At 48.2% G+C, this 23,134-nt stretch overlaps 11 protein-coding genes across 11 annotated transcripts; 4 read left to right on the top strand and 7 right to left on the bottom strand.

Annotated features, from left to right (window-relative positions):
• Positions 1 to 1,830: 1,830 nt before the first annotated feature.
• On the bottom strand, positions 1,831 to 4,315 carry FMAN_06804 (uncharacterized protein; the record flags this gene model as incomplete). Its single annotated transcript, XM_041825938.1, has 3 exons — positions 1,831 to 3,202; positions 3,257 to 3,923; positions 3,976 to 4,315. The coding sequence occupies 3 exons, from the start codon at positions 4,313 to 4,315 to the stop codon at positions 1,831 to 1,833; spliced, it is 2,379 nt and encodes a 792-aa protein (XP_041691268.1).
• A 71-nt stretch (positions 4,316 to 4,386) lies between these two features.
• On the bottom strand, positions 4,387 to 5,259 carry FMAN_06805 (uncharacterized protein; the record flags this gene model as incomplete). Its single annotated transcript, XM_041825937.1, has 4 exons — positions 4,387 to 4,482; positions 4,530 to 4,760; positions 4,815 to 5,037; positions 5,084 to 5,259. 4 exons carry the CDS (start codon positions 5,257 to 5,259, stop codon positions 4,387 to 4,389), a joined length of 726 nt encoding a protein of 241 aa, XP_041691267.1.
• Positions 5,260 to 5,704: 445 nt separating this feature from the next.
• On the bottom strand, positions 5,705 to 8,803 carry FMAN_06806 (uncharacterized protein; the record flags this gene model as incomplete). Its single annotated transcript, XM_041825936.1, has 1 exon — positions 5,705 to 8,803. The coding sequence occupies one exon, from the start codon at positions 8,801 to 8,803 to the stop codon at positions 5,705 to 5,707; it is 3,099 nt and encodes a 1,032-aa protein (XP_041691266.1).
• A 700-nt stretch (positions 8,804 to 9,503) lies between these two features.
• FMAN_06807 (uncharacterized protein) lies at positions 9,504 to 10,460 on the bottom strand (the record flags this gene model as incomplete). The annotated part of the gene is made up of 4 exons (XM_041825935.1): positions 9,504 to 9,661; positions 9,716 to 9,987; positions 10,034 to 10,277; positions 10,340 to 10,460. The coding sequence occupies 4 exons, from the start codon at positions 10,458 to 10,460 to the stop codon at positions 9,504 to 9,506; spliced, it is 795 nt and encodes a 264-aa protein (XP_041691265.1).
• A 982-nt stretch (positions 10,461 to 11,442) lies between these two features.
• On the top strand, positions 11,443 to 11,838 carry FMAN_06808 (uncharacterized protein; the record flags this gene model as incomplete). The annotated part of the gene is made up of 1 exon (XM_041825932.1): positions 11,443 to 11,838. One exon carries the CDS (start codon positions 11,443 to 11,445, stop codon positions 11,836 to 11,838), a length of 396 nt encoding a protein of 131 aa, XP_041691264.1.
• Positions 11,839 to 12,827: 989 nt separating this feature from the next.
• Positions 12,828 to 14,108, top strand: FMAN_06809 (uncharacterized protein; the record flags this gene model as incomplete). The annotated part of the gene is made up of 1 exon (XM_041825931.1): positions 12,828 to 14,108. One exon carries the CDS (start codon positions 12,828 to 12,830, stop codon positions 14,106 to 14,108), a length of 1,281 nt encoding a protein of 426 aa, XP_041691263.1.
• Positions 14,109 to 14,235: 127 nt separating this feature from the next.
• Positions 14,236 to 15,809, bottom strand: FMAN_06810 (uncharacterized protein; the record flags this gene model as incomplete). Its single annotated transcript, XM_041825930.1, has 2 exons — positions 14,236 to 15,610; positions 15,661 to 15,809. 2 exons carry the CDS (start codon positions 15,807 to 15,809, stop codon positions 14,236 to 14,238), a joined length of 1,524 nt encoding a protein of 507 aa, XP_041691262.1.
• A 1,333-nt stretch (positions 15,810 to 17,142) lies between these two features.
• On the bottom strand, positions 17,143 to 19,694 carry FMAN_06811 (uncharacterized protein; the record flags this gene model as incomplete). The annotated part of the gene is made up of 3 exons (XM_041825929.1): positions 17,143 to 17,766; positions 17,817 to 19,201; positions 19,259 to 19,694. The coding sequence occupies 3 exons, from the start codon at positions 19,692 to 19,694 to the stop codon at positions 17,143 to 17,145; spliced, it is 2,445 nt and encodes an 814-aa protein (XP_041691261.1).
• Positions 19,695 to 20,159: 465 nt separating this feature from the next.
• FMAN_06812 (uncharacterized protein) lies at positions 20,160 to 20,790 on the top strand (the record flags this gene model as incomplete). Its single annotated transcript, XM_041825928.1, has 4 exons — positions 20,160 to 20,359; positions 20,414 to 20,486; positions 20,541 to 20,647; positions 20,706 to 20,790. 4 exons carry the CDS (start codon positions 20,160 to 20,162, stop codon positions 20,788 to 20,790), a joined length of 465 nt encoding a protein of 154 aa, XP_041691260.1.
• Positions 20,791 to 21,537: 747 nt separating this feature from the next.
• Positions 21,538 to 22,081, top strand: FMAN_06813 (uncharacterized protein; the record flags this gene model as incomplete). Its single annotated transcript, XM_041825927.1, has 4 exons — positions 21,538 to 21,560; positions 21,621 to 21,693; positions 21,742 to 21,785; positions 21,904 to 22,081. 4 exons carry the CDS (start codon positions 21,538 to 21,540, stop codon positions 22,079 to 22,081), a joined length of 318 nt encoding a protein of 105 aa, XP_041691259.1.
• Positions 22,082 to 22,132: 51 nt separating this feature from the next.
• FMAN_06814 (uncharacterized protein) lies at positions 22,133 to 22,621 on the bottom strand (the record flags this gene model as incomplete). The annotated part of the gene is made up of 1 exon (XM_041825926.1): positions 22,133 to 22,621. One exon carries the CDS (start codon positions 22,619 to 22,621, stop codon positions 22,133 to 22,135), a length of 489 nt encoding a protein of 162 aa, XP_041691258.1.
• Between the last annotated feature and the right edge of the window lie 513 nt (positions 22,622 to 23,134).

Here is a 23,134-nt window from a genome sequence, read left to right as displayed (position 1 = left end):
CACATGGCCAAATTCTGACGACATGGTTGATTACAAAAGGTAGACATGCGCATCCAGAGATCTCCACACGGTAAATTGATGATATATAGTAGGTTCCTCCGCAAGATTCCCGGGAGCGGCTAGATGTCGCTCACAAGAGACTTGCTTGCGGCATGATTGACGCTTTTGGTGACATTATATTTGACCCTTGTGTTCAGGAAAAGTTTCGACAGGCCTTAGCTCACCAAAAATCAGTAACTGAGACGGACTCGACCAGAGAGGAGCACAACATGGCGCAAAATCCGCACATCGGAACTCAAGCACACCGGGGGTTCCAGATCGACAGACGATTTCAGCATCGGGAACGGACGCTAATCAATTGAGGGAGTCGAGCTTGCAAGTAAACTCGGCAATGGAGAAGAGTCTGGTTTCGCAGACGATTTCAGTCTCGAGAACAAGTCCTGCTCCAGAGGCGGGCATCTGTTCGGAGACGAATGTGTCACCGAAAGCGGGCGTAGCTCCATGAAAGAAGCACACTGGGGATCCTCGTCTGACGTCCGATTCCCGCATTATTTCAGAACAATTTATCGCTATTTCGGATGATAGTGATGGACCAAATGCAGACACAGAAGATAGCGCGAGGCAGGCAGATCTCTATGAGGGACTTGTTAGTGACAGGCCTACCGAGGGAAACGATGATATGAAGAGTAAAGAACACGACAAGGATATCACCCGCCCAGGAAATCCAGGTAATCAACACCACAGAGAAGTGGAGCGTAGCTCCCGCATCGATAGCGAGAGGTGTAACAAAGAGCCGAAAGTCAACCACAACTCTGTCTGTTTGGAAGACTTCAACTTACGTGCAGGAACTATACCTAGCCCACAAAGTCATAGCCAGACTGACGGAATGCTGCATGGTGCCTCGCAGCCCACTCTAGGTATCACTTATCGTAACGTATCGAATCCGGGCACCATTTGTGAGCGGAGACTTGGGCGAATCAGAACAAGGGAGCTGTAGACACTGCGCTACTGGAGGACAGCAAGCTGATATTCTTGAGAATACTGGCTCATCAAGCCAACAAGCATCTCGGATAACCATTTCGCAGTTCGAACATGACCACATGCCGCCAAAGCAGCTCGAAAACGAGGATTTGGCGACACTTGCAGCTCAAGCTCGAGCTGTCATGTTCACAGCGTCAGAGGTGTCTGGTAGTTATCGACCGTCGCCTTTTTCCCGAGAGCAAGGTATTGCTCATGCGAGTGGACAGAGTGCCAGACCACAACTTAGAAATTCTGTCGAGCTCGAACCCGAGGTCATTCAAAGGACATATGGTACGGAGTCGAATTCGTAAGTACCTCTACCTGCAGACGTGGGACGCTGTCTACAGCAGCGGGGGAGTGATGGCTATCGTAAAATATCTATGTAGGTCTTCTGCGGCCGAAATCGGGCTAGTTCTGTGGGCGTCAAAATGACGGATTAACCGCTTGGAACCAATCGGATTTCCGTTTGTAGAGCATGCGAAGAGAACGATTTGGATGAAGTATTCGTTTTAAGTTCTAGGAATAATGGAGGGAAACAGGAGCCAGTGTGAATTTTGGTAATGTGAGTAAGCGATAAGATAACCCAGCGATACTAATGTAACGCCAACTCTTGACGCTGTTGGCATGTAACGAAGCTCATAAAACGGAGGACAGAGCGTCTGTGTGGCCCTAAAATATCAATGACCTGTTATCAGTGCCCGAGGTGGTTTCAAGTGAGATAGAGTGGAGATGATAGATCAGCATTATAAAGATGAGCCTGCTATTGTAATATCATCCCTTCCTACTAAGGTATCGACATTATCCGTTTCTTCAACACATATAAGCACATCGGTTTCTTCTTCTCCTTCTTACATAGCTCTTCTTTTTCGGTTTGTGTTCTTCAATCAACTTTGGGTGCAATTCCTTCTCCGTGACCCACCAATCCTCCCATTTTGGGCGACCATCCCAGTGCAATCGATACTCCGCCTTACCATTTCGGATTCGAGTCCGTAAGACCTCGACGCCATCCTTGAAACCTCTATAGCTCTCTTCAAAATCCTGGACGAGTTCTTCATCCAGTATGTTCTCCCTCGGCTCCCAGCCATAACTTCCATCTAGCCATTTTAAATAGAACAAATCTTTGCCCCATCTCCCGAGTAGACAATCAACAGAATACGTTTGTTCTTGGAGAGGGTCTTGCTGACAGTGCACTACTGCACCACGGTGGCTCAGATCCTTGGTCACGACCCCCTTTGCATCGCTGTCTGGTGCCGTCAAAGAGTCCAGGTCGAAAGTAGCGCTGGGCTCCCCTTCTGAAACTAGTAGAGGATCAATGGGTACCATTATCCCAGTCATTCGTGATGGGGACTGCTCAGTCGACAGAGTCTCTTTCATGTGACCTAGATTGGAGGCAGAGCTAAGAACGAGGCCTGCTACCTGATTCTCATTGTCTGTGCAATAGGGAGAACTGCCCAACAAGGTTGGGAAAGCGTACATTTCTTGGGTCTCAGATTGGGCATATTCCAGCAATGGACTATTAGATAAAGAATCAGGGGGATCCGTTGGCGAACGGCTGTCTTGAGTTTGCGCATAGTCTGAGTCATATAGGTGCCTAGAATCGAGAAGTTTGGTGTCAGGCACAAATGGTATCACCTTGAGCCCCACGGACTGCTCGATGCCGACTCGCTTCGACTTTCGTGGTCGCTCTGGTGGGCGTTCATCCTCGTTCGAACAAGTCTTACGCTTTCCGATCACTGCTGTCTTTTCGAAAATACTGTGGATATCACCTTGATGATACCAAAAGTCTTTCTCGAATTGGACTTCCACCGGACACTTTGGATGAGGGCAGGAAATCGTCTGTCCTTGCTGTTGAACGAGATATGTTGCAAGACACCGAGAAATATGGCGCTTCCAGGCATCCTGGTCGGACCATTGACGCATTCTCTCTTCCACGGGAAGATCTGTTCTTCCCAGATGAACAGGACAGTAACCAGCACATGCGACCGCGTGACGGTGAGTGACTGGATTACATCGAACTGGGAATGATACTTTCTCAACATGGTCTTTGCAGTGAGCCACCCAAGAAGCTTCGCCCTTGAGCCAAGTGCTGCATAGAAAGCAAAATCTAGCGAATCCCACTTCCTCAACGTAGGCTTTCTCCTGGCATCGATAGATATGCCGCCATCTGTCTTTTTTAGGTACCCTGATTGATGTCAGTGAGCAGTGATCGTGGCCTCATGATGAGTAGCTTTCTTACTTCAACATATTTTTGCGGCAGGTTGCAACAGGGCAGCAGCCCTGTACAGGGCGGAGCTCTTTCTGATAGGCCACAGGATGATGATTTGATCTGAGTGAAACGAGGTCTCGAAGGGCGTTGATCCATTCAGGACTTCGAGGCCAGGCTTTCATTTGCAGACTGTATGCGAGACGTACACGTTCTTCTGGAAGCACGTGACTGATGCGGTTGAAGTGATTCTGGCGCCAATCGCATTGCTCATGATCGTCTTGGCCGATATCATACAAGACCTTTTGTGTCGTCTGGAATTCTTTCAGCTTCTTGTTCTCGAACAGCAGCCTTTCTCTGTAGGCGACCTTGCGTTGTAGTTCGAGCTGTTGTTGGTCCTCCAGTGACGTTGACGTCTCGAGCTCCAAGTTGATTTCGTTGATCTTGTTGGTCAGGGAAATATATTCCAGGCTTTTCTGTAATTCTTTCGTTTCCTTTGCGGGAAGCGAAAAATGAAGGCCGGGGTTTCTTCCTGCTGATGCTGATCTAAAGTCCTCCGCTAAATCGGCCCGAAGTTGCATGCCAAGGTAGCTTCCTGCGCCATCCACCGTAGAAACACTGCCGAGGTATTTGTTGACAAGTACGTTGGTGTTATTCTGTGACGCAAACCGTAGCACTTGGCCCAGTGAATAACCGTTATCTAGGAAGTAGTGAGTTATTTAAGTAGCGCCAAAACGATGAGACTTGCATACCGTTCACTTTGATGAGAGCCTCCCGGCGTACGGCATGCAACCCTAGCTGCGCAGTAAAACCTGCACGGTTTCCCCAGTCTGAGAACTGAGAGACCCATGATTGGGGATTCTTTGGCTTTGTTTTGGGTCCCGAGGAGGACCATTCCGGGAACACTGGTTTTTCTCGTACATCGGCAGCCCATGGAAGGATGCGAAAGTTACCGTTCTTTGGTGGTTCAAGCGACAGGACTTGTTCGATCGTGTCCAGGTCGGCGAATGCGTGTGATGCAATCAGATTGGCCAACCAATGTAACATGGGCTGTGCGAAAAGAGGTGGTGGGAGACCGTCCGGTCCCGTCATGTGCTCTGCGAATGGATGCTCAGGCCCAGAATCATTTTAGTGGTGTCCGTAATCATCAGTACCAAAGGAACTCACTGGTTGACATTTATCGCTTTGCAGATCTCCCTGGTAAATTTTAGACGAAACTCTGGACATCCATCTTTCCATGACAAGATGCATTGCATATCCTGTAGCAAGTCAGAATCAATCGCCTTTAGTTATTAAAGTGACGTACTTGGTATGTTGCCTGACATATCTCCTGACATCGCGCGGAGGTAAAGCAGTGTGTATTCAGTAAGTTTGCGTTGTCGACTCGGCTTCCTTCATGCACATAGTCGTGAAAGTCATTGGTCCAGAGTCGATTTTGCATGTGGACATAGTTCTCGATGGTGATGAAAGCTTTTTTTCTCTGACCTCTCTTCCCGGTAAGGAGGCCGATCTTATTCGCGAGCTCGCCTTCGATGTACTGGAATATATCAGCAAGGGAAGTTGTTCACAAGATGTTTACACAAACACGTACCGGAGCCATGGACCTCTCAACGTCGAAAGTTATATACGTATGGTTTGCACGTTCCCACGCATTGCAAAATCTTCGCATTGCACTGCGAATACTACCGGCTGTGGGCATCTGTTTACCATTTTCTTGGGGAAGCCGTCCTCTTTTAGATCTCCCAAGGAACTCTGCAAAATGTTTCAAGGTCTGCATGTCCTGTGGTGTCGACCCTGGGAACTTTCTCTCATACCTGGACCAAGTTAATGGTGATCAGCCAACATTTGGACTTTACTCACGCTTCCCACAATCTAAGCTCGCGGTCATATCTTTCTTTGCTTCGTTCCGCGAGGTTTCTTCTCACTGGGTGCGGATCAAGTTGGGAACGGTCGTGGGAAAGGCCATTCAGTATTGCCCTCTCCACAAGCTCATCGGGGTTTTGGGCTTTTCGCCCACGCCGCTTATCATTAGACATCGAAGAGGTTTTAAAAACGAGAGAAGAGTGATTTGAAGTCAATCAAGTTATATGGTAGGGAAGAGGTCTGAGTTGGGGAAGATTGGAGATTGCGATGGGCCATGACACCCTCTTATAGAGAACGCTGGGAGAGACTGGGCAGACAACTCGGGCAGTACAGCTGTCTTGTTGCTTTCGGGCTGGTTTCACTTCGCGTACACAGTCAGAATTGGATGGTGACGATTCCGAGCACCCCAGGTCTACGCGGGAAGGGAACCCTGGTGGCTCAGGCGGCCCGCCTGAGCTGGGGGTGAGCAACTCCTGAGCCAAACCTGAGGGGAGCCTGAGCTACCCTCCATAAAGCGGCGATGCCTGGTCGTCGATATTCCGTTTTCAAAACATTTTTAGCTTTATATTTAAGGAATCACTACTCTATAAACTAAATTCCAATATCTGGTGCTTGCGGTTAGGTACTCTTCTCGCTCCGCCTGAGCAGTAAATATCCATCCAAGGCAACAGCTACTTCTATGTCATCTTCCTTAGCCTTCTCATGATCGGGTCCTACTATTGCATCAAACCCTTCCTTTAATGGATTCGTCACACTCAAATGCACATATTTTACTCCAGAACTCAAAGCATCGGTCCCCATTTCCTCGTTTAGGTCTTCCATCACAGGCTGCACCCACTGCCATGCCGTACCAGACGTCGTGGTCGGCATGGTATGCACTGGTACAAGAGGGGCTTTCGGATCGTTGCCATCGTTAATGATTTGTATACGCATTTTGCCGTCTTGTGCCGAGACAGGGTCTGAGCCACGAGATCCAATAATGACTGGACCTGAACGGAACCAAACGCCGAGATTTTGAAGATCTCGCTCCACGTCGTCGCGGTTTAGCTGGACTTGAACTGCAGGGAGTATCCCTGATCGTACGTGGATTGGGAGGAAGGAGTCCAGGAGTACAGTGACGAGAGAAGATTGCAAGGCCTTGGCTTTCCGCTTCCGATAATCATCTGCCACTTTGGTAATGTCTAAGGGCTCGGAAGTACCTGAAGACAGCACGGGCGGATAGCTGGGAGACACGGTGAGAGGAGGTGCATTATTTGAGTGTCTGACGTTTGGCAAGGATACATCATCGATGGCAAAGTCGGTGACAATATCCCAAGCTTCTTCAGCTTCCAGAGCTGTCAAGTAGCCTATCAAACCATCTTGGTGACCGAACATGTCGCCTAGTTTGACACCAAACTCGTATCGACTGAGTTCCTCATCTCCAGTCTCAGGCAGGCCGACCCTGGAAATGTTGTCACTCTCATCCTCAGCATAATCAGCATAGGCCTGACTCTGCATAGGTGGAGTTGCAAGCTCAATTCCCAATGAAAGATGTGCGAGAGCAACAGGGCGGCCAACAAGAGCCGAAGGGAACTGGGCAAATTGCTGGGCTGGCGGTGCTTGAATGTGATCCTGGGCAGCAACTATAGTCTTCCAAAGGCCAATGATGAAAGGTGCATGTGACATTGATGCAATCAGGTCATCCAGCGTCATGGGCTGCTTGGACCCCTTTTGTGCCGACATGTAGACTTTGTCCAGCCGAGCTTTGAGCCGAATGTCATGTTCATTGCGCATCAGATGTGGAAGGATGTCAGAAGAGATGTCACTCCCAATGAGGGAATGCCAATGGACCGATTCGTTGGGCCCGGAGGGAAGCACGACCTCTCCCTTGAAAGCCCTGTCCTTGTCATAGACCTGTATAGACTGATTGTGAAAGTTTATAAGCAGCCACGCAAAAACCCCAGTTTCGCCTTCAGCTCCATCACAGAGGAATTCAGCATGCATACGAGCATCTTGATTGATCCGCGGACCAAGTTGAAACCATTCACAATCGTCTAGTTTATTCTCGGTCGCGAATGCTGTATTTGGTGAAGCGTCATTGTCTGGTTCACAGAGCATCGAAGACCCAATGTGAGGATATAAAGTTACTTTTGGTTCTTCTGGTCGCGGATCCTGGGCACTTATGACCTGTCCGAAACGGTCAACGATCTTAAACTGAGTTAGTCGTGCTTGGCCATGGGTGACCGGCTGGAAGAATCTACGATTGTCATCAACAGCATCAGTGCTGGTCAAAGTCTCATACGACAAACCCTCATGGTAGGTTCCGTATGGAGTAACATCAAGGCCCCCAGATGACAGGTCCGTTGGGTCCCCGTAAAAGATGTCAAGATATTCTCCCTCAGCAAAGATCTCTTCTCCCGGGGAAGACGCCCCCTCCCTCATGGGGATAGTATGAGCTCCTTGGCAAAGAGTGAGAAGGTGATCGGTGAACCCGTCAAGTCGACCAAAGAGCAGATTCTGATCCTCGAGGAATTTTTCTGCAAAGGCCTTCACTGGATCCACCTCGTCAGATGTGAGAGGGACCGTACGGTGCATCATATCGAGGAGCCCTAGCATAAGCTTCTGGCCGTTTGGCTGCAGAATAGTACGTCCAGAGAATGTGCGAGAGCCCAGTGTCAGGTCTGACAGCTTCTGTTCAATGTCAAGCCCATACTGGACCGAGCCGTTATCGGCGTGCCTCAGTTGCCACATTCTACTGGGGATGTTGACGTACTCCACCTCCCAGTCAACAAACAGCGGTAGCCATGGCTGACCGTCCCAGCGACGCTCTTTCCAAGAAGGGTTCTCAATCAGTGCACTATCGCCTTGTGTCTCTGCTACTATCTCCTTGGTGAAGGCCAGCATGGTATTGATCATACATTGACGAAGCTCGATTGGGAGTTTGCGGAGTCCACTATGGTTGTTGATGTGCTCCCAGAGATCGGGGATACGAGCCTGGGTAGTCGGGGCCCCTTGTTTTAGAAACGGTGTAGCCTCTGTCCACCTCTTGAAGGCTTCAGCGTTTGCATTCAGCCATGAGTTGAAAGACTCAGTCTCAATCACGGTTGGGTCAGAATCCCATTTATCTGGCCACCCGCTACCCATGTTTCTCAGCACAAACGCTGGATCTGTATGGGAGTAGAACTTGCTGGTCTCCTCCTTCTCAAACGGTCCATATGGCAACGACCTGTCCATGACCGACAGTACTTGCATCTCTGCTGACCGTATCAGGAGAGTGATGCTTCGCATCTCCTCCAACAGCCGTTTAGCCCTTATAGTGCACCGAGACCTGCGCTGCACGAAAAGAGGATCTTGGCTACCGATTAGATTTCGATGTTTCCACCATTCGCAAAAGACCAGATGTCTCATGTGTCTTTTCCGACGATAAAGAGTATCCAGATAGTCTTGTATCCGGTTTAGCTCGCGTAGCACCCCCTTCTGCTGTGTACTTGGCATGCTTGGCTGCTGGACTCGTGAAAAAGAGTCACTACCCAGCGAAGCACCTTGGGCTTCCTTCTTCTTGATCCGCCAGCAATATCCGCCATGCGTACCTTTGAAGTTGGTGACAGCTGTTGATGCACGGTTAAGTTGCGAGTTCGATTGCTGCAGAGAGGCATCGCTCTTCATGCTCTCGAAAGCTTCGGCCATGGTCGCGTCTTCAGGCGTCGATCCTTTGAGCAAGGCAACGCATGCATCCATCACGTCGTTTCCGACGGCCAGTGGCTGCGTGTCTGCAAATAGTTTAGCCTTTTCTTCTGCTTTGACCTTTCTGGGTGCAGCATCCCTCTGATAATGAACAGAATAAAGCGATCCCCAGCATACCGAGACCGGCGTCGGTGGTTTGCTTGGGCTGTCAGAAGCAAGTTCGAGGGCGTCTTTGGCGAAGAAACCGTAGACAGAATAGTTGATCTTTGCGCTCTCAATTGAGCCAGGTTCGCCACCTTGCTTTGTCAGGTCATCGTGAAAGCTAAAGACAGCTGAGTTATGAGGAATGAAGTCTGCGAACAGCGGGTTGCCTGATCCAAACACAGTGAGGGGACTGCGATAGTATTTACTGACATGTCTCGCGCGGAATTAACTCACGACTTCCTCACCGAAGGTCTGGCACTTCGCTTTTTACTCCGTAGAACGCAGATCAAGATAATTACGGAGCACAGAGTACCTAGCTAGTAATAACCGAAAGGGAGCCTAAGTCTTACCACTCTCACATTCTATCACCCATGCAGTCTTTTCTCAATCAGATATAGGAAGAAATAAGACAATAGACTTAGTAGATACAGAAATCTTAACCTTTCGGTCATTTCAGTGCTGTATGCATACTTCATCATTGTTGGGTCCGATGTAATCCTGCACTCCTTTGAGTAGCGTGAACGTCCTGCGCTCACATACCACTGCCATTTCACATGACCAGCTTACGACCGTAAGCATCACTCTTGATGTCACGACGGGCAACGCCGGCAGCCTGCATGAGCTTTCTAGTAAACTCGACGCGCTCACCACCCCGCATAATCGTAGGGCGTCGCTGCCATCCAATCTCCGTCGGCATGCGCTCGTTTCCTGCAGAAGAACATCTTGTCAGCTTTGTCATACCAAGAAGGTAAAGAAACGTACTCAGCCAGTACTCAATAAACTTCTTCTCCACCGTGCCGGTGGTGCCATCAGCCATGATCTCAAAGAAGGACGCCATCTCGCCCCAGCTGAAGCCATCAGCTAGCTTAGACAACGAGTGCTCAGGGTTTGTCTTCTTGGAGGTCGCTAAGCGGCCCATTCTCGCCTTGGCGACTTGTTCGACTGTCAACAGGTCGTCGGGAAAGTAGATAAGGGACTCCGCCCAGACGGTCTCGTTGAATGGGTTCGGATCAGCAAAGAATGCGTCGGAACGACTGCGAAGGTCAGTACTTGTCAGGATAGTAGAATGGCTTGATCTACCTGAGAGAAATGTCATGCTCGAGGATGTTGTGTCGTCCAAGATCAGCCAGATCGAAGGTGTGGGTATTGGGATACTTGGGGCTGGTCTTGATAGCTTGAGTGAAGAGGATAACAGCATCCAAGTTCTCAATGTTATAGCCGGTGAGCATACCGTCTTTAAGAATGTCGAGTGTGATATTCTTGCCGTCGCGAGGGATATACCCATGGTTGGCCAAAGTGTTGAGACCGGGGCAGGGGCCACGAGCTTCGTCAAACAGTTAGTACAACACACAGATGCTAGTGATACTCTCCATTGTGGGGGCTTACAGGCGTCTGGAGTTGGAGCAATCCACTCCTGGGGAACAAACTCGCGGATTGATAGAAACTGGGGATGGGCAAGCGTCTGCACCACCGCGCTGGCGATGACGATCAAGGCAGAGAACTTCATAATGATTGAAAAGAAAGTGCTAGGCACGAAGAGAATGGGACTGATGCTGAGCCTGTTGATGCTGAGCCTGTTGATGCTGAAGCTTTGCCGCACTGAAGCAGAGTACCATGCCGTGTCTTATATACTCGTCGCTTCACACTTCTTTGCATTTAGGACTCTCGTCTTTGCCCAACATCTTCGTTTCATCTACACAAGATTACAGCTTCAGCTCCTACACAAAGAAGAACAGAGGCAGAAACGCAAACCGCAAACCAGCGTCAGTGCCGAGATCCTCGGCTCGGCCAGTCTCACGATTGGTAATTCTCCGATTATCATTGATTACTTGAGATGCGACTGGCTGGCCCAGGTCTGAACACTATTCGCGAATGTTTCCAGATAAAGTAAAGATGCGGTTATGCTTATACCTTCTGTTTCGTCTACATTGAAACGCCACTTAGTCCTGAAACTTTTACTAAAGCCCAAACGCCAAGGAAAAGAAGCAAATCTCCCTCATGGGAAACGACCGAGTCTAAGGGCCATTTCTGAAAATTGGAAATCTGGCTATGTTATTAATTGAACAAGACTATCACGAATACGCATATAAATTAATCTACCTCTGGGAAGAGCACCAGTCTCGAAGCTTGCCAGCTGGAATCGAACTGTTGGTAATTGCATCTAGGCCGAATTGAGAGGTTCAGCTCTGTATTGTGGCCTAAACTCAGCCACGTTGCTTCCTTAATAAGTAAGTGCAAGCTGAACTTGAACGAATTGCTCCTAGCGCTGCCTTCCAGAAGTGGCCACGTATAAGGGCTGCGGGGTTTGCAGAGATAACTCAGAGTAATTTAATCCTAAGGGTAATACTCTTAGAGTGTTAAATAAACATAATTCATAGAATCTTTATTTTATATCTTGTAATTGCTTTCCTAATCAACAAACCCTGGTATGTTAAAGTAGTATAGCAAAAGCCCTGACAACAGCTAAAAAGATCAAACAGCCAACAACTATGTCTACTGTACTTTCAGCCAGCGGCGACAGTGCCGCCACTACCTCTTATAATAAAACTCAAACCCAGGGTAGCATGACTATAAAACCCGCATCTGCCACTGATCTATCAGCTTGGATGTATTTGCCCGTATATGGCAGCATCCCAGGCAAGTCCCTGGACGAGATCACGGTCGATTTCACGGCGCAATCTGCAAATATCAAGACGGTGGCGGTGTACGATGGCAGCGAAAAGGTAGTAGAGGAGAAAGAACTTGGAAAGAGTGAAGCTTTTAGTGTTTATGTGTCATCTAGGGAGATCAGTTCCACGGTGGATGGAGTTACGGTCTCGATTGAGGTGGAGTTTGAGACGGTTGAGGCGTGGCTGACTCTTAGTTCTGTCTCTGTCGCGTTTTGAATTATTTATCAAGGCTGATCATCTTGATGACTCAAGCACTTCCAGCATAACTGTATGGCTGATTTGATGTGTTCCGTTCCTGGGTAACAAGGTCAAACTTGGTGAATGTAATTTGTACATATCTGGAATTTGACCAAAGCTGGGCGATTTTGCTCGCCATCCAATAGTGAGCAAACTTCGTAGGCCCTGGGTGTTTTCCTAAGGTGATCGGGTACAATATGGATTAAGCAACTCTGTTTCCCTTCAGGCAATCTGTTTTATAATAAGTGGCCTGCTCGCCTTATTAACAACAGCCTTGTCTCTTTATATCCGATTTAGATTTTTTTTTCTGCGCTATGGCATTCCCATTGTCGGCTACTCCTTACACACTTGTTCTTTATATGATGAAGATCTTTTAGTGCATATTCTTATGACTGTCAATTTTCTTCCCTTGGCTCATCTCACCTCTCTTAGTCTACACTCTTGACAGCTGTGAGTATGATACGGCTCTCGGAACAATTGTGTATCTTGAAACTTAACTCTAGTCTGTCTGAAATATGACATGCAGGGGTTACGTCAAAAATGACGACGCAGTAAGGATAATTGCTCTAGTTCTAGCTAGCAGTGTATAGTCATGCCGGGGTGTGTTATTGCCGAGAAGCCAAGATTACCTCTGTTTACGTGTAAATGAGGCTGTGTGACGAATTACAATGCTTGAGAAAGTGTCACTACGTAGGGTAGAGAAATGGCATATGAAATGATGCCTCTTCAGCGCATATTGCGGGGCAAAACCCAATTCTGTAGCGTGTCATTGGCTTACTCGCTTCTTTCTTAGCGAGTGCGATAGTGGGCTGTGCCGTTAACCGCTTCTCGATACGGACGCCAATGTCAATGACGTCAAGACCCTGATCATCGATATCCAGCACCTAATCTCAGATCCCGTTATTTCCACGAGCTGTCTTTCATTCAATCTTAATAACCCATTGTTCAAGCTGATTTTGTTATAGACAATGCATCAATCTAACGAACCAGATACACCCTTGGCATCACCACCAGAAACACCATCACCACCGGATATACCACCATTTTCTCCAAGATCAATGGCTGACGTTGGCACCGATTCCGGAAACCTCTTCCGTCTCAAAGACGTGCTCACTTATTTCGCCGCTGTCAAGGGGGACCTATCAAACGTCACTGCCCCTCCCTTCATCCTCGCTCCCAGATCAGCCATTGAGATTCCAGCTGCTTGGGCGTGTCATCATGACCTCTTTCTTCAACCTGCAGATGAACCTGATGCTGGAGTGAGGGCTCTTTTACTGGCAAAGAACTACATCTGCAGTCTTAAGCAGCTCGTCAATGCGGATTCCCCGGATGCCGCCAAGAAGCCATTAAACCCGTTCCTTGGTGAATTATTCCTCGGCTCATTTTCCGACAAGTCTGGTTCAAAGTCCGAACTGGTTATTGAGCAAGTATCGCATCACCCACCTGTTACGGCATGCTCGGTATATAACAAAGAGCGTGGTATGTCATCGATTGGCTTTGCGGGTCAGGAAACATCCTTCAGCCTGGTCAATGGCGTCACTGTGCGTCCAACAGGTTGTGCAATTATCCAAGATCATAAGCATAATGAGCAAAGTCTCATGACGATGCCAACAATATTGGTCAAAGGCGTGACCACCGGGAATCCATATCCAGAGATGGAGGGTCCAGCCTACATCGCCAGTTCGAGCGGTTACTTGACGAAAATCGGATTTCACGGTAAAGGAAGACTCGGGTACGGTCAGAAGAATCAGGTCGTCGCTGAAGTGTTTGCTCCAAATGACAAGGACCATCCGTTATATCGCATCACGGGACAATGGACTGGCGAGATCAAGGTTGAGGACTCAGCTAAGACAACTCTCGAAGAATTTCACGTCGACAAGATCCCGATCTCACCTCTCAAGGTCGCGCCCGTAGAAGAGCAAACACCTTGGGAGTCACGTCGAGCTTGGTTCAAAGTTACTCAAGCTATCAAGCAACATAACATCGAAAAGGTGTATGCCCACAAGAGCACGTTGGAAGAGTCGCAAAGAAGACGACGCGTTGAAGAGGAGAGAACCGGCAAGCAATGGAATCGTTTGTTCTTCACTCAAATCCCCAAAGGTGACGAGACGCTTGAGTCCTTGGTTTCAAAGGTTCCAGAGAAATTAAGTATACTCGACTTCACAAAGACGGGGGGTGCTTGGAGATTTATTGGGGCCGATAGAGCGGAGGAGGTGAAACAGCATTTGAGCCGCGACAGTTTACCATAGCGTTGTTATAAGCATAAGCATAAAGCATTAATAATAGATTATATTGCATTGATACATCTACTGCCAAGTCTAGCTGATGAAAAGCCCGGAACTGCATCTAATTATCCATTCCGTCCAACATGTCACATTAGATTTTGTCAACGTGCTCTCCAGTCTCATGCTGAGCAGCAAGCTTCTCGTCAATAGCCTCAGCCCTACGAACGAGATCAGCCTGAAGGTTTGCAGTATACTCGCTCTTGTCGACGAAGGGAATGAACCAAGGAGCGTTGGTGAAGAGATAGTTCATCTCCTCCAGAGGAAGCTGCTTGGTCTCAGGGACGAAAGCCCAAACGCAGAGGGCGTTTGTGAAGTTGCAAATGACAAAGACAAGATAGTATTTCCAGCCAACGGCTCCCATGGCAATACCGGTGACTTGGCCGATCATGGTGTTGAAGGCGAATGAGGTCATGGTAGCAAGAGAAACACCCTTGGCTCGGGTACGGGTATCGAAGATCTCGGCAGGGATGATCCAGGAGAGAGGTCCGCAAGTGGCTGAGAAAGAGAAGTTGTATGCCCAGGTAACGATGATGAATCCCCAGCCTTGAGCAGCACTACCAGAACCGGGAGGATAGACAACGAGCATAATGGTGGCGATGATAAAGGTGAGCATGTTAAACAAGTTACCCCAGATAAGAGTCCATCGGCGACCGAATCGATCAATAAAGGCAATGCAAAGAGCTTGGGCGATCAGGGCAATGATCGAGTTGATAGCCTGATACTTGAGTGCATCGCCAGGCCCAATTCCAGCTTGTCCATAGATAGTAACAGAGTAGTACTGAATGGCAGACACACCCGTCATCTGAATCGACGCCTGAAGGCCACAAGCGATCAAAAGACGACGGAAGCAAGAAATATCCCTGAAAAGCTCGAGGTATGACTTGGCACCGTTGGCATGCTCGTCGGCAATGCTTTCCTGAATCTGCTCGATCTCCGCACGCACCCAGGGATCGTCCTCGTTGCCGTTGGAGTGGAGGCGGGCAAGGGTCTTGAGCGCGTCGTCCTGCTTACCCTGGTCCATAAGCCAGCGAGGAGACTCGGGGAAGACAAAGATGAGAGCACCAAGGATAACGGCGGGGATGATCTGGATGCCGAGGGGGATTCGCCACTGTCGGTTGTCGCTGAAGTTTGTGAATGTGCCCCAGCCGGTCCACGAAGCGATGAGAGCTCCAATTCCCAACATGAATTGCTGAAGAGCTGTAACCCGGCCTCGGATGGAAGGGTGTGCGATCTCAGCCTGGTATAGAGGAATGATCATGGTCAAGAAACCGACGCCAAGACCAGCGAGGAAGCGACCGGCCATGAGGTACGAGATCTTGGGGGCTCCAGTCTGGAGAGCACCTCCGAGAGTGAAGATTATAGAACCAATGGTGATAGTCCATCGTCGACCGGTGTATTCGGTTGTAGGTCCAGCGAACATGGCACCAAAGAAAGCACCAGCGGTGAAGAGCGCAACTACAGCACCACTACAAAAGTCAGTATCCAGAGAATCCCAAGGCGGAGATTGGCGACTTACGTATCGGCAGCTGTGTCGCTAGTGTCGAACTCCCGATGATAAGATGGCGACGCAATGACCTGGGCGATAACACCCAAATCATAGCCAAAGAGCAGCGATCCAAAGGACGCAAACACTCCGACGAGAAACTGGTAAACCTTGGGCTTCATGATGACTGGGTATGCAGACAATGATGGGGAATGAAGTGATCGACACGAGGGAGGATTTCAAGAGCTTTTAATACTTTTCGTCAACGACCCAGAAGCTTGGAACTGCAGAGTACCATCGCCCTTCTCGCGCTCCAATAGCTGATGGTTCCAGCGATAGCAACCCCAGAACTCAATGCATTTAGCGTAAAAGTCCCCATGGGGAATGGGGGCACGCAAACGACCCTCGCGAAAAAAACACGAAACAGCGCCGAAGACATGCTAAGGGAGCAGCCCATTAACAGCGCGTGACATCTCCATAGAAGCGCTCCTTCGTGATTGGAGCGCAAGACGGCGTTGCTAAGCTAGGTGGTGATGGTATGAGAGGAATGCCAAGCTAATGAGGAGAAGGGCAACCCGCGTATTGTTAGCATGGGTTAAGGTCGGGTTGTTTGCCGGATTTGTAGTGCGGGGTTTCAGCTGACATGTTTGGGAGGGCGCTATGCCGCTTTTATCGTTATGTCCGGGAGAGGAGTCGATGCGGAATCGTGCCGGCGTGAGATGCTTTGAAAAGGACAGGGCTGGTCTTGGGTTGATGCATCCGAGGTACGAGCATGTGGATGACTTTGCATGAAGAGAAGATGGGATGAAATTTCATGATCCGAAGTTTGTGATACAGAGAGATCGTGGTATGTCAGTTTATTCGAACGTATGCCAAGACGATCTTGTATGAGGCTACAAACTGGATTGTGAATAGTTCTACGGAGTATCTGGACTCTAACTGGAAATAAACTTTATCTATGCTTAAAGTCTGGGTCCAATGGTGATGGACATCAGACCCAGATATTAATGCTTGTTTTTTGTCGCGTGGTTTTAGTGGGTTTACGAAATGTTGCTCAGCAGCTGCATTGCCCGTGTCGATCTCGATTATCAACAGTTTCATATCGTTTGCATACCATTTTCATTGCTGGAATAATTCACAGCCGAATCCTCTATAGAAATTAATCCGCCGTGTAGAATCGCGTCACTTTCAGCCAATTAATTCCTTAGTGTTCTCATACAGGGTAGGCAATCCTCTGTAACCCACTCGGCCGGTTCGGGTATATCGGACCACTCCTGCCGATTCATGCTATTCCCAGCACAACTGGTGGGCTGTGAGTGCCAGGGTATGTCTCATTGGCTGCGCAGTGCAATCCACCTGATTACCTTCCGTTGTCTGTTATTATTTATCTCTTATCGATTAGCAAGACTTATCAGCTTGGAAAGGGTTTATTTACAGAGTACAGGAAGCTAAATAACAAACAGACTGGAATATTTTATATTCTACATAAAATCTAAATACTAGAAGTCCTAGAACCTAAATTAGAGAAATAGTAGCCCACTCTGATTGTGCAAAATGAGGCAGTAATGAACATCGAATCATCCTATAGTCCATCATTTTGAACTTAAATGGATCCTCTTCGATTTCCGCTTCGACATCAGCTGTAACGCCTGCCCTATGCTGCATAGGGGTTTCTTTATCGCTCACAGGAAAATTCACATCAGAGGAGGAATGTTCTAATGCATACTCCCGAAGTTTCATCTCAAAAATGCGCTCCGCTTCTGTCCGATCATTAACGTTATCCCCTGGGGATGCCTCCCCAATGCCCTGCGATATGATGGTATTGCTGATCAAAGGCCCAAGTTGGGAGGGATACCGGTAATCCTCTCCCCACATCCCGACCCGGATAAACTCACGGTCACTGTCATTATTAAGCGTCTCCTCAACGATAAGTCCGAAGGCCTCGGTGTCCTTATCACTAGGCTTGATGGGCATGATCGCGTTGTCTCGACGAAGGTACAGCGGAATAAGGAAGTGATGCAAATAATCATCGGGGATCTTGCTGAATTGAAATCGGAATGTTGCGTGTTGCTGCTGTCCCTCGCAACCCAGCAGTCGTAACCGATCCAACCCAATTGAACAAAGTTCAATATCATGGTCCTGTTCTAATTACTATTGGGTAGCACAATAAGATTCATCGAGTACCTTACCTGGTTATGATCCTGCCAAAAAAGATAAGTCGCGTTCTTGATGTCGACAGTTCCTTTAAATTGAACCGGTATCAGGAGGCACCTTATCCGCAAGATAGCTTGATCAAAAGACGTAAATGGGTTGGCATCTGCTGGAGTCAAGATACTTTCACTTAGTAGAGCTAATGGCCGGAAGATATGGGATTCGAATGAGTTGGGATCCGATAGTGAGATCCTTGGCCCTTGGTCACACATGGATGCCCCCTCAAGAATGGAACCGGAAAAGCTAAGCCAAGACCATGAAGGCATAACCATAGTCTGTGCCTTCACAAGTATAGACTTTTTCTGATCAACCTGGTATCTTGGTCTTTCTGGGTGCCAGAGAAGACCCTGCATCCAGCTTTCGAGCCACATGCCAGCGAAATATGTATCTCCTGATAATTTGGCTCTTACACCTGCTAGCCCTGATAAGGCAATGAACCTATCTTGTTCATAGGTAAGTTCGCAATTGGTATACCTCTCAAGCACCCAACCCCAGGAATATGCAAGGTCATCGTCCGCGAGGCTGTGCAAAGTCCCCCGATCGTGCGACTGTGAGTCACCCCAAGGCGAAGCTTCGCTTGTGACGCGAGACTCCACGGAACTACCATCACATTCCCACCATAGTTGGTCACTTCCAAGACACAGGATCCGCCTAGACAGGCACCGTTCTTGCAGAACCCACGCCCTGCGATTTATGGGGGATCTGATCACGTCCGTCCTGTAATCAGTCAGATTTAGAGGCTCGACGAAAACGTGATCAGCTTTGTTTGGTGATTGCTGATCATCTCCTTCATCAGTGGGCTGACAATAGGAAGGTGGTTTTGGTCTTGCTATGCTGCGGGGTCGACATTTGCGAAAGACGGTGGCATCAGATACTTCCCAGCAAATCATGATCGTGAGGAAGGAATAGCGATAGAAGTCCATCATCAATGGGGCTTCATGCCGAAAGTCGGAACCGTCATCGTCTTGGATAATACAAAGAGAGTCGATCCAGATATAGCGGATGGGAATTGCCCGACAAATGGATACAACGTCTCTGTAGTCGTGAGGGAAGAGACTGTCGGATTGAGGGTTGCAGTACTCCTGGCAGTTTTCTTCAAGTAGAGTGGGCGTATTCTCGGACCATCGATGCGAAAGCGTGACGTAGGGGACTTTAGCCTGTTGAGTCTCGAAAATACACCATGTTGTCGAGTCCTTGCCACCGAGGTCTAATAATCGCTTCGGCATTTTCGCATCTGGGGACGAAGGTTTCCTCTGCATGCATAAAGAATGCTTGGTGTCACATATACCAAGCCAACGATTCGTAACAAGTGCCGCAGACTGAGGCGTATGCTGGACGGGTATTGGAGTCTCCCTTTCCGCCTCTAGTTCAGTTAGTGAGCTTCTAGAAGAGTAACCCATGGCTAATTCTTGTCACCCACGCTCGAATATCTCCCTGGTAGTCTTCCAAATGCGAAATCGGAACTGTGTCGGTTCCAGACTCTTGCCAGTTACCCAGATCCCCATCGTATACTGGCCATCATCGGGTTTGTAGGTTGCAGTAGTAAGACTAGCTCCAAACTCATCAATATGCCTATCGTGTGGTGACGCAGCTGATGAGGATCGAATAGTCCGCCAGATCTTCCAGCAAACAGGACAATCAGCATCCAGGGATGTTAGAAATGCCTCCCATGATAGATGCATAGGGCTTTGACCTCTGCTGGACCATAATATTTCCAACGGCCGATCTGGACGCGTCTGCTTCTTCCACTTTCGAATTCCTGACAATGGCCCTTTTGTTTCGTAAGGACTGTCAGAGGAAATCGCGATTTCAGGAAGGTCCGGCACTGCTGTGAGGCATATCTTGCAAAGACTCATTTTGACAGGAAGATAATGAGTTTACTGGAGCTCAGATAGAGCTGGCCATGATAAGTAAGGCTGCTTGCTGTAGAAGGTACGATGATAGTGCGATAGTGATATGATATGATGTATTTACCGCGCCATGCAGTGCGTGCTGGTAGATGACTAGGTATCTGGTTAAGCGCGCGCCTATTTCCCTTTAAAGAACGAATCGCACCCGACCTCAGGTGGATTGAGATACAATTATCCAAAAGAACTTTCGTACCGACCTTAGATCCAAAAGATAATTCACTTTTCCCGCTCAAAAATTTAACCGCTTCGATTAAACGCGCATTGTTTCAGGATCCATGTCACAAGCCATGGCCAACTCATCGGACTGGGAATGTCCCCAGTAGAGAGGGGTTTCTAAGCGCCCACTTTTAATGGCCATATAACACCGGAGCTCGCAGCTTTACATCTCTAGATTGTAAGCGTGTTGAAATAATGTTTCAATTTTGGGAGAAGTTCTGTAATATTCGCTACCTTATTGGCAGCCTGAACTTCAACACAGGTGCCTGGGGCTACTTCAACAACTTGCTACAATATCTCGGCCTCTACCAATGGCCAAGCAAGGCAGCAGGACAGATTGACACCTATCCATCTCCAGATAGCAACGTTATAGACGGCGCCAAGCTTCACGTTGAGTAAAGCACTCCGACAGCAAACACAAAGGACTCCCTGACAGCGAGTTCTTTTAGCAATATATCCTGGGATACTACAGAAGACACGCTTTTACAAGTATTCAGCGAATACGGCGACGTCACAGATACTGTATAATCCTTCTTGTCAATATTTATACTACCAGAATCCTGACTGCTATACTAGGTCGTAATGCGCGATACCGAAACGGGTCACTCACGACACTTTGGGTTCGTTACGTTCAGCACGTATGAAGAAGCATGCGACGCCCGACAAGGGCTACATAATGAGGAGTGAGTCAGAACATCCTCTGAATAGCTATCATGCCAATACTGACAAATTATCCATCAGGGTTGATGGGCGTCGCCTCAGGGTGAGGGAGGCTCCCAAAAGAAGACAAGAGGGCCAAGAGAGTGACAAATACAAGATGGCTTAGGCGTCAGTTAAGAAGGTCATCAAGGCCTTGTTTCATTAGTAAAACTGGCAATAAACTATTGGGGCCGTGTTGAGCCAAGTTCATGACAGTTTACCTTAATATAGTCGTTTGACTATTACTAGGGTTTGACATCGAATCTGAAATCACTGACAAAGTGGCTCTTTTCACATGTTGTCCAGTTCTGCTATTGCGCGGTCTTGATTCCAGTGGATCGTATTGTCCAATGACAGGCTCGTCAACCATCATTACAATCGCGCAAACTGGGAATGGAACATGCCCAGGTCTTTCACCCTAATCAGCCAGGGAACAAAAAGCCCCCGACGTAATTTTGACTTTTTTAATTCTGGAATCTGTGATCAAAATCACCTTAATAGTCCAAGATCTCCAGTCGATCCCGAGCTGGGCTGAGACATGTAATCGAGGCAGAGTGAGGTGATTGGCTTACCAAAGATAGACTAAAAGAAGCTTAAGTATTGGTTTAACTACGTCTCGCTATGAGACATACTAGGTCCAGTTCAAAGACATTATACCGTGTTCTGCACGATGACGCGAATGGCTCGAGTGATTGGAATGTCACGTCACAAAAGTAAGCAAGGGGAATATGCTGTCGGCCTAACTTTGAGTATAAGAATGGCAAAACCCCATCCTCTCACTTGAGGCCTTTATCTTTCAAAAAAAAAAAAAAAACACAGACAAAAGTGCACATTACACATTGTGATTAATCCCTCCATAATAATACAAGCCAATATGTCTTCCAAACTCTATATCGGGTAGGACCTCCCAGCAGTACTCACTGGGCCATGACTTGGCAGAGAGCTTACCTTGACTAGAAACCTTGCCGGTAGCACAACCGATGAAAGCCTTCGAAAAGCCTTCGGAAATTACGGCCAAGTCTTGGACTCCGTAAGATTACCTCCGCTCTTAAAGTGATAATACTAATCCACTAAGCAGATTGTAATGCGGGACCGTGACTCTGGTAACTCTCGAGGCTTCGGGTTTGTCACTTATAGCAATTCATCGGAAGCCAGCAATGCATGTGCCAGCTTAAACGATCAGGATTAAGTTCTCAGAGTGGGGTTTTGAAATGGATGATCTGACAGCGTAAAACCTTAGTCTTGATGGAAATCGTATCACTGTTAGCATGGCCAATGCTGAGTCTACTGGTAATAGTGGTGGTGCCTACAACGGTGGTCAAGGCGGTTATGGTGGAGGTTATCAACAGGGAGGGGGATACAGCGGTGGTTATTCCCAGGGAGGATATGGTGGAGGAGGATATGGTGGAGGCAACTGAAGCCGCCGATATGTGATGCAGATAAATGAGTAGAGCTATAATCTACTGTTATCACCCTTGTAAGAGCCCCTGCAACGCTTCTTCAGTATCATATGCCTTCAACAACTCAGCCCTTAGCTTCTCAATCTCATCCTTTTGGTCTCTCCTCACGCCGTCCAGCATTCCCTTGGCCGGACCGATAAGGTGAGCGTCGCTGAGCTCCATGACAACAGCCATAAGCACCAAGCTATCTCCCAACTTCGCGAGCTTGCCGTCTGCATCCAGCCCATTCATGATCTTCAACAGCCTCTCAAAGTCCGCATCACCTGGCTCAAGGATAACTCGCAAGACAGCACCTCCGTCACCATTGACGAGGTACTTGTGAAAGAGGTTTGGCGTAACAGTCTGAGGCTTGCCCACTTCTAGTGGCTGGGCAGAAGATTCCAAGGCTTCCACATCGGGATCAGTGCTCTTGTAGACAGAGATTGACCCTTCGATAAGATCAAATGTTTCAGAGAAGCGTGTATGGTAGTGAGGCGGGACAGTGGTTCCGGGAGTCATGGTTTCGATAAAAATAGTGCGCTTGCCATCGTTGAGGGTTGTCGACTCCTCGAGGCGAAAGCGGCGTTGATCCCAGCGACGTTCTGATGACATGTTGATGAACAAGAGCTATGATAGAGAGAGTAAAGAGTAAGAGTAATTATAAAAATACCGAACAAACATTTCCCTCAGTCCAGATTCCTGTTTAAGTACCCGACTTTGCATCGCATTGCTGACTGCTTATTCAGCGGCTCAACAGTTACTAACCCCGCCACGTTACGCTTTGGGGTTAGTGATTATGAAGGATCCAGATCTGCACCACGAGATATCTTATCTAGGCGCAGTTTCCGATTAGATAGCTTAACCAACATTTCTCCCGGAGTCCTGAAATTCCTTGAGAATTGAGAATGCTGCTGTTACTATTGACATAATCCAAGAGCTAAGCTTACACAGATTCGGCATAGTGCCGATTGATATCTTGCCTTATGAAACTACAAGTGGAACTTGAGCTACCAATCAAATGTTTCAAAAGGA

Source organism: Fusarium mangiferae (genome assembly GCF_900044065.1).
Source record: "Fusarium mangiferae strain MRC7560 genome assembly, contig: FMAN_scaffold025, whole genome shotgun sequence".
Classification (NCBI taxonomy): Eukaryota; Fungi; Ascomycota; class Sordariomycetes; order Hypocreales; family Nectriaceae; genus Fusarium; species Fusarium mangiferae.
Note: the sequence above shows the minus strand (reverse complement) of the source record. Positions and strands in the feature narration are given on the sequence as shown.